At 37.1% G+C, this 12,275-nt stretch overlaps 1 protein-coding gene across 10 annotated transcripts in view; it reads right to left on the bottom strand.

Annotated features, from left to right (window-relative positions):
* CHD7 (chromodomain helicase DNA binding protein 7) overlaps nt 1–12,275 on the bottom strand; it is a 133,804-nt gene that overhangs the window by 57,051 nt on the left and 64,478 nt on the right. For all 10 annotated transcript variants that reach the window (XM_058830303.1, XM_058830307.1, XM_058830302.1 and 7 more), the window contains one exon: nt 2,618–3,039. In XM_058830303.1, coding sequence (XP_058686286.1) covers nt 2,618–3,039 — 422 coding nt within the window. The remainder of the gene's footprint in view (nt 1–2,617; nt 3,040–12,275) is intronic.

The following is a 12,275-nucleotide window of genomic DNA, read 5'->3' as shown; positions in this document are numbered from 1 at the left end:
ATTCAGTGATCTGTCACTGGACAGGTTCCCCAGTCTATGATATTGCCAAAGTAAGCAAATTTCTTTCACCAATTTAAAATTCTTTGGCAGCATAAAATCCCCACACAGTCTCTGGGTTCTTCAAAGAAGCTTGATACTGAAGCTGACAAGACCACAAAATGACAACAACCCTGTTTTCAAGACAGCATTTGGTAACGAGACAAAAGCCCAATATGGCAAAAATAGGACTTTGTCCACACCCCTGAGTAAGAATAAGAAACAACGAATGCACTCTTGCTGTTGCTCCAAACATGTTTCTCTCACAGGTAAAACAACAGGGCTTTGTACTTGCTAGAATACTGTAAGTCACCAAGCCAGACAGGGACAAGAATCATTGCATGGGAAAGAAGATAATGACTCTCCTCCAAACACAATTAAGAAAGCAGTGTTTTGCTCCTTCAGAAGAAACACTGCTCCTTTAATCTGCACTGTATGTCCCAAGATTCAGAGAAGATGCTCATAGAGGTATTAGGATTGAGTGGACAGGACAGACCAGTTCTGAGCTCTGATGTCCAGAATATCAGCCATGGGTGTTTTTGATGCAGACTCCCTCTAAACATGGTTTATCAAACACGGCTTCAATGTAGTCAATTGAAAAGTCCTTCAGTAAAATGTTTTTTTACTTTTTGACAGCAAAAATCTGGGAAATGCTCAATAATATTTATCGTGTAGCCTGGTCAGCCTTTAAACCTATGAGTCCAGGGAACTGGAGCACCTCTAGAGAAAAGGCTGAGCAAGCTGTGCCTGTTTAGCCTGGAGATGACTAGGAAGAGATCTTATCAATGCATACAAGTATCTTAAGGATGGGTGTGGAGACAATGGGGCCAGACTCTGCTCAGAGGTGCCCACAGAGGTGCTCAGAGGTGACAGGACATGGGACAGTGGGTACAAACTGAAACACAGGAAGTTCCATCTGTCTAAAAAGAAAAACTATATTCAGGGTGACAGAGCACTGGAACAAGCTACCCACAGAGGCTGTGAAGTCTTCTTCCCTGGAGATATTAAAAACCTGCCTGGATGGACCCCATGTAATCTGCTATAGGTGAGTCTGCTTTAGCAAGGGGTTTGAACTACATGATTTCCAGGGGTCCCTTTCAATCCTCAATCCCACTTGCAATCTCAACCATTTTGTGGTCCTATGAAAAGGCTATTTTAGCTGATACAGTACTTTCATTTCAAAAAGACATACCGGCTGATATATAATTTTAGAGATTTTCTAAGCTGTGAATTGCTACTGTGTATGTAAACCAAATCCTTAGGACAGTCTGGTACACAGCCAAAGTAAATGCTGCAATAGGGATAGGTTAATCAACTGTAATTTACTGATCAGTTAATATAATCTCTACACAACAACACTTGATTTTATAAACCAGTGTTTATAAATTCTTCAGGAAACATCACCTCTGCTAGTATAGAAATTTTCTGTCTTGCTAGAGCAACAAGTAACATTTTACTGTCCATCCTCATTAGCTATAGAGATGTATCAAACCTAACCAATAAATAGTAAGTTTTGTAGAATATATGCAAAGATGATTCATTAAGTGTAATTTTTAAACCCTAATACAAATGGATTTTGCAAACTGATTTGGATTAACCAAGTCTGGCTGTGCTTCCATCTGGAAGTTATATTTTATAATTCTGGCCACATCTTGAAAAACAGATTCAGATGTTTGGAACAAATTCAGAACAGTTGTAAGAAATTCTAGGTACAAATGAAAAAAAAAAATACTGAGCTTTTATGTCTTCGTGGTCTCAGTTTTCTTTCAAGTAGGCATTTATAACCACGGTGTTTAGGGACTTGAGGGACAAGGAAAGAATCTGTGTTATTACCTATGACACATTTACTCATGTGTAATGATGGTTTATTCTTTCTCATACTACTCTGTAATGTTTTAAGCCTATCCTGATAAAGGTACAGGACGTTGAATGGCAAGTTAAGAAACCCAGTTAAGAAACATGGTTGAACCATCTGGTCTATCCCCAAAGATTTTCTGCTAGGGAAATGGTCTTTATGTGGAACAGGAAAATTAATATCATCCCTATGGTAAGGACATATCAATATCCATATAAAAATGTCTTTTTAACAGCAGAGCTTAGAGCCCATGAGTTGTGTTAGTATAAAACAGTGTCTGTAAGGGTTGTACAGCATGCAACAATGTGAAGTACCTAACTCTTTATTTAGGGAAAAACATCATCAAACCATTTTAATCTGAGCCTTCATCTCTGAAACTGTACATTAATGTTGAAGCAGTTTAATTTCTCAACACAAAAACCATACACAGGGACAGATGAACACTAGAGGAGAAAGAGTTTGTTTTTGAAATCTAACACATCCAGAGACTTTCTAAAACTAACCTTCTGCCTTTCCAGCTTGCTTAAAATAACTGTGAAGCCATAAACAGGAAAGTCAAACAAGAGAAATGTGCCCAAGCTTCTCAAAAACATGATGTTGTAGATGGTAGAAGGCGAACGACAAAACAAGATTTCCTCTCCACCCACGCCATTTAGCACAGATGCTCTAGAAATCCCACAAACTCACTGTTTTTCTCTCATTGCATATACAAGTTTCCTGACTTACCTAGCCTTTTTGCTGGTCTTGGGTTTTGGCGTAGTATTTTTTGCTTTCTTTTCCTTTGGCTCTTTAGGGGTCTTAGGGACTTTGGGGGTCTTGGGTTCCTTCTTTTCCTTGGGTTCTTTAGGATCCTTCGGTTCTTTTTTTGCCTTGGGCTTTTTCTTTTTCTTCTTATCTTCTTGGGAGCAATCCACTGAGTTTCTGCTTAGATTCTGGCTGTCAAGTCCCCCAGGAAAGTCTTCCTTACCAAAACCTTTACTGGGACCTTCTGCAGCAATGTGATTGTTTTTCTTTTTCTTTTTCTTTTGCTGTGGCTGTGGCTCAATTGACGGCAGATAATCATCGCTTTTCACTAGCTGGGTATTCGGTCCACTAACCTGAGTCATATCCGGCACTGGTTTCTCTAAAAAGGGTTCCGACGGAGAATGCTGAGAGAGATAAATAGAAATAAAAATTGTAGATCTGCAACTTTGATTTCTAAAACTTTGCTCCTTTGGAGCACGAGGCAACAGAGGGAGAAAATATTAAGCACAAGATTAACCTATTAACAAGAGTCAGAATATCTGAAACACTGTGCAGTAAAACCATAAAGAACAAAGCTTTTTGCAGTCAGAACAGTAGCAAAATAAACAGAGATTGCTGATATATCAAGGGTAAAATTATTCTAAAGCTTGTATAAAGTGGAAATATAGAAAATATTTAGTCTTCAACAAGTCGCTGCAAAATAAAAGCAATTGATGTTTCAGACATTTCAAAATAGTTGTTAGTAGAATGATTAACTTATTAAAAACTATTCAGCCACACTGAAATTTTGTCCTTTGAGGAGAAAATTGTTAAAGTTTGTTTCAAGACATTTGAAGGAGAATAAAAGTGTATTCACAGCTTATATTAATAAAAAATTAATTAAGGCAATTTACATTGGTTTATCTGTGACAGGAGGTATTTTGATCAGCAAGTGAAGGATTAAGCCACTTGAAAATGTAATACAAAGTTACATTTTCTGTCCAAGATCAGCTGCTTCCATCTTGTACTTGAAACAGATTTGTTCCTGCTCCAGATTAGACAGAGCTACAGTAAGTGCTTACAAACCTGCATAAACATCCTATTTCAAAGTCTCTATAGCATATCAGGTTTACACCAAACTTACAAGCTAGAGGAAAACCAATGTATAATTACACAAATGCCTAGAATAAAATATATTGGATATATTGGCAACCATTTTCACCACAAGGATTCTGTTCTACACAAAGATCCATGAGTCTGCAGCCAAAAGATATCTAAGCTGTACCATGACTTTGCAGCATATCAAAGCTCTGACCTGCTTCTCCCTGCCTGCCCATGGTTATAAATGCAGGGTGACAGGATTACTCTTCTAGAAGAAAACTAATAGCATGACAACATACTGATGCCTTTCTTGCACTCACATATATGGTCAGATCATTTTACTCACCCACTTTCTCTCTCTGTTTCAACTCTTTTTCTGTTCCCTAAAAATTAAGTCAGGATGGTTCTAAGTGGATGAGTTCCCCATTAATCATGGTGTCAAAGGACAGCCATTTGATATGATTTATCTGTTGAATTGTGGGTTAGAAAAGTTTATAGCTAATAAGAATTTTGCTTCTGTGGAAAGCAGCACCAGTGTAACTGTAATATTATTTGCATTTCCTTTTCTCCATTTTTTTTCAAATGCCACTTACTGGCAAGTGTGCAAATGAATGGCTACAAAACCAATCCCTGAGCATAAGAAGAACTGATGGGCATACATAGATATATCTACTTCAGCCACCTAGATCTAAATAGAAATGCACTTAAGATTTAGGAAACAAAATTCCTGATGAGAAGTGAATGCATGTGTATATTTCCAAATACATAAATATTATTTTCTCAATATAAACAAACTGAACCAGTGCAGTCCTAACTCCTTCTGCCATTTCTTTACAGTACCAAACCCACTGTCCACTGAACACACTAACATACTCAGAAGCAAAAGGAACAAGGCTGTCAGGAAGTTAAGATAACAATTTTTTCTGCTGTCTGGGAGAGGTCTGAACGGTACATGCTACACATTACAGTTCTCCATGGAAGAGGCAGAACAAGAGGGAAGGCTAGTGTCAGACTGATGGTCTGGGTCTCTTGGCTTAAATAAAAACTTCCAAGGGTGACTTCTGCATGTTTCTGTCCTTCACATGTTTATCAAGATCCCTTTTTGTGCAACTGTGTCTAAGTTGCAGTGGAAATCCAGCTCTAATGAAAACCCGATGCGCTCACTGCCTTAGCACTGTATCAATCAGCCCCACCCTCAAGACCACCTCATGATGTTAGGCATCATGAAGTATAAATCAATACCTGCTCTAGAAATCTGTAGTTGCCACAGGCATGTACAGCTCCATGCTGTAAAGTTCACAAAAACTGGGTATCTTTGTAGAAAAAGCTATCCCAGAAAGTCAGAAGTAACAATGAGTTCTGCAGTCCAATTACACATCACATAAAATGGAGATCTTTCAAAATGTTCTGATTGGTTGTGAATTTGATTGACTGAATGAAGTGTCTCAGATTTGTTATATGACACAGAATAAAACTGTCTTCTCTGTACCTCAGACTGTGAAGTGCTTGTACTAACCATTATTTCTAGGAAAATACAGGAAGATTACCAAGACCATCTATAAGTACTTCTTATCCCTGAGTTTTCAGAGCAGTACTTTTAACCTGTATTTTTGCAAAATAGTCAATATATTTCTGCGTTATCTGCTATTTCATATCTCATGCATCCTACATTTTGCAGAAATTTCAAGTGCAAGTTTCACCAGTTTTTTCACAGAGCTGTCCTTTACCATCTCCAATCCTGTTTTAAAATACTGCTCACCTGCTATATGTAACATATAAGAACTCCAGGGTTTTCTTTCCATTATTTGTAAATTTTGCATTGAGCAAGTTCCTTGAATTTGGCACTACATTATTAGTTTGCCATAATAAGAGAGACTTTCACAAATACCTAGAAGCTTATGTATAAGGCACAACTTTCTAGAACAGGTCAAAATCAGTAGTTTTATTTTTCTTCCTCTTATGCATATGAAACAGCCAAGCCAACAAGTATTAAAAACCACAAGAAATCCAGTAGTGCCATGTAAATTTAATTTTACAAAATTTTCAACATTGCAATTTCATCAGTGGTTATTAGATGGTTCATTAGACCATCACTGAAATCAATACTATATTTTATAAATGCTTCAGTGTTCAAAACAATGAATCCTTGCTGCCTTTGTAAGACTAGTAGGTTGATTTTGTTTAAGTCTGAACAACAACTTTCAGCAGAGTCATAAGCAAATCTGAAAGCAAAGCTTTCCAAATCTCCAGAACAGCAGTGTCAGCCCTTCATGACTTGACATTTGCAGTTTCAGTGTCAGATCTGGGCAGAAGGTAAGGCCCTGAAAATGGCAGTGATTGTTTCCATACTGTAGTACCTGTGAAATTTCAGATTCTTACTTTTCAGAAACCTTATCCACGAGGGTCATTCTCAGGCTCTAAAACAACTGAAGACTATACATTAGACTAAAACATTATGCCTGAAATATATACTGAAAAACCTCAAACTTACTGCCTTTTATTTAAAGGATCAAGTTATGTGCATTACCAAGCATAATAATACTATGATTTTGGTTCATATCACTCAGAATCTCTGGGACATTGAAGCTACAAAAAGACAATTCTGCCCTAATTAGGTTTTGTAGGTTGTATTTGCTGTTACTTGAAAATATATTACTTTTGCCACACACCACTCCCCCTGCAGTTTGGCACATTTTGTAGTTCACTTATACATTATTTTCTAAATTGTAACACTCTTTCAAAGGAATAGCTGTGAATACTTTCATTTTTCTGGGAAGTCTGTGGCTGTACTTCTGCAATATGCTAAAACCGTTTATCCCTAACTGACAACCCCACATTGCTCCCTAGTGTGAAGCTGTGTAGGAGCAGCACAAATCTACTGAGAAGAGACTGGAAGCAGCTTGAAAGATGCATTTTCTTACTCCAAACCAGTTGTCTGCTCTTTCTTAAGTGGGGAGAAAAGGAAGAACAACAGGCTTTCACTATAAATATTAGATTAAGCCTACCACAGGGAATTATTTCAAATAGTTCTACTTCTTTAAATCTAGAAAGGATTAGCTCTAGTTACAGGGTCACAATTTCTAATGAAAGAACCCCGTTTTCCATTTATAGAATTTAAAAAAATATGTATATTACAAGTTTTTATCAAAAGATTGAAAAAAATTATCTGCATACTTCACAGAAATTGCTTCTCCTGCTGCTTTTAGTAGTAACAAAGCCATAATTTAGTATGTTAGTATAGAATTTAATCTTCCATGGCAAAGAAACCAGTGGAGATTAAACACAAATAGATATTCATCCTATTTGATATTGCAGCAGAATTATTTTTGGTATTATTTGAAATAAGGTGAAAAAGGTGCTCAAAAATATTGGTGTGTTTACTAGACCCACATCTCTTTAAATCTTTTAGAGAAAAGCTGTTTTTGTAAACATTTAACAAAGAACAGATGGCCTGTTTTAATCATGTGAAAAAACCTGGAGCTCACATTAATACTCCTACCAGCGACTACTGGGGCTAGTCACCTCCCTAACCAGCAGCATGGCACAGTCTTCAGTAATTCCGTTTAATTTTACAATGGACATTTTCTCATCAGTTCCCACTGCTCGACAGTTAATCAATGCTATTAACATGCAATATCACAATGCAGGACACTCCTAAAGATCACAGCTTATTAGAGAAAAACAAGAGATTCTTCAAGAACTCTGAAGTGTTAAAACAATTTGTGGCACAACAGGCTACACAGCATTGTCAGTAAGAGCCCAGCAACACCCAAGAAAATAAAAAATGAAAATACTACTAGAGAAATAGAATGGTCTATTTCTAGACTGTGAAATTGCTGGAATTCAAACCGATTTTTGAGCTTCCAAACAGGTACCAAGACTTGAAAAATTAAAACCAATTTGCCTGTGTTTCACAGCTGCTTACGCTTTCAATATGTAAGCTCATTCTCCCCAGCCCAAAGCACAGAGAGATATCTCAAACCAGGCCTGTTACATGAAGTAGCAAGATGGACAAAATATAAGATTAATCCAGTGAGGGTGAGTGGCAGGGAGGGAGGTTAAGGAGGAGAGTCTTTCCGTTGCTTGAACAAGGACTGAACCACAATCAACTGTACTGAAAGCAGCCGAGTGTCACTTCCCTAACAGAGCAGCAACTTGAGCCAATATTGAGCTTTACAAAGTATGAAGCAAGAGCAGCAAAGTATGTGATGTGACTCAGATAACTTTGTGTAATTTAAACATCAACACCAAACAACAAACAATTAAAAAAAAAAACCTTTTTACCATGACTAGACTTTCATTTCCATTGTGGGCATTATTTGCTCTTTTTCATATTTAAATAAAGATTCCATGGTCTTTCCCATATTTAAATAAAGATCTAAAACATCAACAACACTTCATTTAAATTGTCTTGAACGTTGGTTTACTAAGTTGTCTAACAGTAAAGCAAGTGCTCAGTCGGTCCCCACTGACTTCAAAATACAAACCTCTTTGGTATGATCTTCATCCAATGGATAATTTCACTTTAGGTAAATCATTGCAGAATATTCTCAACTGCAGGCCTCTTCAATTATAACCTTCACTTTGGAGAAGTTAAAACAGCAACCTGTGCAAATTCTTTGAACACAGAAGACAGACTACAGCATACTTCCAGCAGCAGCTCTACCTAGTGCCACAGAGATCACTCATTTTGAATTTATATCCTTCCTGATGGGACAACCCAAAAGGTGTTAAAAGCTATCACATAACCAAATTGCTCCATTATTCTTCCTTTCAAAGGTTAATCACAGGATTCATACTCCCTCTGGATTATTTGGAATGAACTACTCATCTTGACTAATTTGGAAAGTTTCTGCATCATATCGTGCATTGCTTTGTCCCTGCAATTCTCAACTTGTCTCATGAATACTTTCAGCATTAGGCCTCTCTCAGTGCCCCCTCAGTTTGAAGCCTGTGTCACCCTTTCTAGACGTCCATAAATATTTTCCTGACATTGTCCATATGCAGAGTTCACATAGCAGTAAAAACTCCAGAGTAAACAGGAATCAACACCATCTCCAAAACTCTGGTCAATTGCTAGTACCTACCTTCAGCAAAAGCTGTACAGTATTTTTTCTGTAGTAGGTGAAGTCCAGAGATATCCTCAAAACTACATTCACACCTATAATTGTTTCAAAAATATGTTTTACCAATTTGCTTCTTTTCCTTTACTGTGAATGATGATACCTTCCCTTTTCCATGAAGATGTATTCATGTATTTCCCTTCCATACCTTGAAGATGTATTTGTTTCTTTTACTGTACTATATGAAAATACTTAATATTAAACTGATAATATTTTAGGATATATGATTCTGTTTAGAAACAACTCGTATCTCAGTAATTCAGAAACCCTCTTAAGAAAATTGTAGTTCCAAAGTGACAACGGGGATTTATAAACCAACAAGCACTGTCAGTGATCTCTGCAGGAAAGGGAAAGACATCACACCACATGAGAATGAAAGTCTATTTTGCAAATAGGCTTGAAAGGAATCTAAATGTCTTGACATACCTCTTCAGAACACAGATGAAAGTGTATAGAAAACAGACATTCTATTAATGCCTTTCCAGGAAGACAGAACTACTGTGCATGAAAAAAGTTAATGTTTTAGCAAAGTGCTGCTGTGATACCATTTTATTTCTTATTCGAGTCTTTGGAGAAAACAGAATAATCTAAGACTATTCTATGTCATCCTGCTCTGCTACTGCTTCTGGAAACCTGTTAAAAACAGTGCAATTATAAACAAGTTATAACTTGCTGATCCAAAGGTTTTTTTAAAACTTTGAACGAAAACAAATACATAATTCTGATGCAAACAGCTTCCTAACAGTGGAGAGGAAGTGATTAAAACCAATCTTAGTGCCCTCCACTACTACTGTAAAACTACTACAATTTCTGATTTGGTGGAGCTGAAAATATCACCCAATTACAGTATTTGGAGGAATAAAAACATGCTATGCAAAATAGAGTTTCCTATTATTATTCTATATTATTGTAGCACAGCTACAATAATAGAATTATTTATTTACTGGTCATGTACTCTGTGAAGAAACACAGATTAAAAAAGACAAATTATACTAGTGTGGCCATCCAAAAAGCAAACATCCCATTATAATTTTACATAATCATATACATTGTTTTGTGCTCACAGAAAAAGTGAGACTCATTACTGAGCCTATGGAATATCAGCCAGTGCAATGAGTGCTGACAGTTTGTTCACAGCTCAGGAAACAACTAACTTGTCCCATAAGAGAGCTCCTAGGTTGCTGTCCATTGATCAGAATTGATCAGAATCTGTGTTGGTCAGGCAATCTCAGACAATTGCCACCCTTACAGCAATGAAGCATGCATGCTCTAAACTGTCTCTACATGTAAGACATTGTGACAGCTACCAAAAAGATTGTATGCAACTGGTGATGGGATGGTCAACAAACATTTTATTAATACTTTTTTTGCTAGAGATTACTTTGCAATATAGACTGACTTAGCAGTATAAGGTTACCCCTAATGCAAGCAGGGCAGGTCCTCAATATTACACAACAGCAGCCTGACTCTCTACTCTCCATCATCACTGTGTAGACTGGTTGAAGACTCATGATTTTGGCAAGTTTTTACTAGCTCGAGCTGCAGAGACACATAGAAAGGGTGGGTTTTACTATTTAGACAATTAGTTTTCATTTTTACTATTAGTTTTACTATTTAGACAATTAGAACTACTGAATTCTACTGGTAAAAGATTATTGCTCATGTTGACAGCTTGTCCACCTCAAGCCTGCCCTCCACGCATGGGCACAGTAAAAGGAAACTTCACTTCATGTGCACTCCACTATCAAGCAGAAGACATGCCAGAACATGCCAACATGTTTTACCACGTAAGCTGTTGACGGTCAGACTTAAGGATCTTAAAGGTCTTTTTCAACCTTAACAGTTCTTTGATTCTGCCATGTAACATCTGTATTTAAAAATGTGTGTATTCTCTTTGTGAAGTTATGTCTGTGAAGTTATTCCCAGGCACAGCTATCAAAATACCTAGTGCTTACTAGAGAATCTCCTGGATTAGAGAATATCCAGGAGATTTACTAACAGTCTTTTCCAACCCCTCTAAGATAAGGCAATGGCTGCTCATCACCAGGCAAGATAGGGAAGTCACACAATAAAGTAAGAATGTGTCAGGATGAAAGAGTCTCCAGAGAATCTAGCACAATACTTCACCTTCTCCAGCAAAGAAGGAATATAGGGGAGGAAACATCTGTACATACTTAACCACAACAGTAACAATTAAACTGCTATTATTAAATAAATTAGCATTATAAAAGACTAACCTAACATTTTAGAATATATACAGGCTAAATTGTTGCTCTTGGGCTTGCCTCCATGTTCACCACAGCTCCTTTGCTTCACTGTGAAAGCTAAGCAGTTTCTCCAAAACAGTCAAATGCAAGCACCCTACTTCTCTTGGGCACAGCCATGCTTTGAAATCCAAGGTCCTGATGGGAGAGACAAAACTGTACTGCCCTATACATGCAGCCTCCTCCCTCCACCAGCAGAATTGTCTCCATTCAGCTACTGAACGTCAAATGCATGGAGATCCATCCATCCTCTATGAAGGGTAACCTGTTCCTACATCACATTGCCATCACTATAGTTTATGATGCTCTGGTACCAACTATGATTTCCACTACACACCCTGTTCCCTACCCAGAAAAAGAAAATGCAACAGAACAGACCTGGCTGACTTGATATATTAAGCACTTAGGGCCTGCCCACAGTAATAAAAGTCCTCTAAAACTCTGTTGTTTCTACAGAAGACTAAAGTTGCTCAAAGAACCATTTTCCTTAATTGAGACCTTAAATAGATCGTATCTACTCATATCAATAATATTTCTGTTATCAAATTTAAATCGCAGTGACATGCAGCAAAAGGCACGACTACAGAGAAAATCAAAGACAAGCATACGTGGTACAAGCCCTGGTTCTTCTGACCACAGACAACTGAGAAAGTTCCATCTGTGCTTTCACTGCTGCAAGTAAGAGTAGCAGTAATAGCATTACACACCACAACAGCCAGAGCGTTTCTATTCTGGTACTTTTTTTCTCCATCCCTTCTAACACCCAAGAATTACAGGAAAACTTATTTAACAGGTTATAAATGTAAAAAATATAAGACAATGGGTAATAAAATACTATATTGTATGTTTACTTGATAAATACATACTATTAAAAAACTAAAAATACAAGGTGTATGTGTTAAGTCAGAAGCACTATTTTTTTTTTATTTGCCAAACCTCTTATAAAGTATTCTTTATCTAAATTCAGAAAAGGTACACTTTGTCTTCTTGTAATTTATAATAAAAAAGTTTACTTTAGTTTAAGGAAGGGAGAAAATTTTAGAGAGGACAGTATGTTTGGGGTGAGTTTTTTCATTAGAATAAGCTGAAGACTTGCAGGCCAAGAAACATTTCTCTTCTGCCTGCTCTGCAGCACTTAAGGATCAAGTAAATACAAATGATAGGAATGTCCAC

This window comes from Poecile atricapillus, chromosome 2 (assembly GCF_030490865.1).
Source record: "Poecile atricapillus isolate bPoeAtr1 chromosome 2, bPoeAtr1.hap1, whole genome shotgun sequence".
NCBI classification, from domain to species: domain Eukaryota; kingdom Metazoa; phylum Chordata; class Aves; order Passeriformes; family Paridae; genus Poecile; species Poecile atricapillus.
The sequence above is the reverse complement of the archived record's forward strand: the minus strand, read 5'-3'. Positions and strand labels throughout refer to the sequence as shown.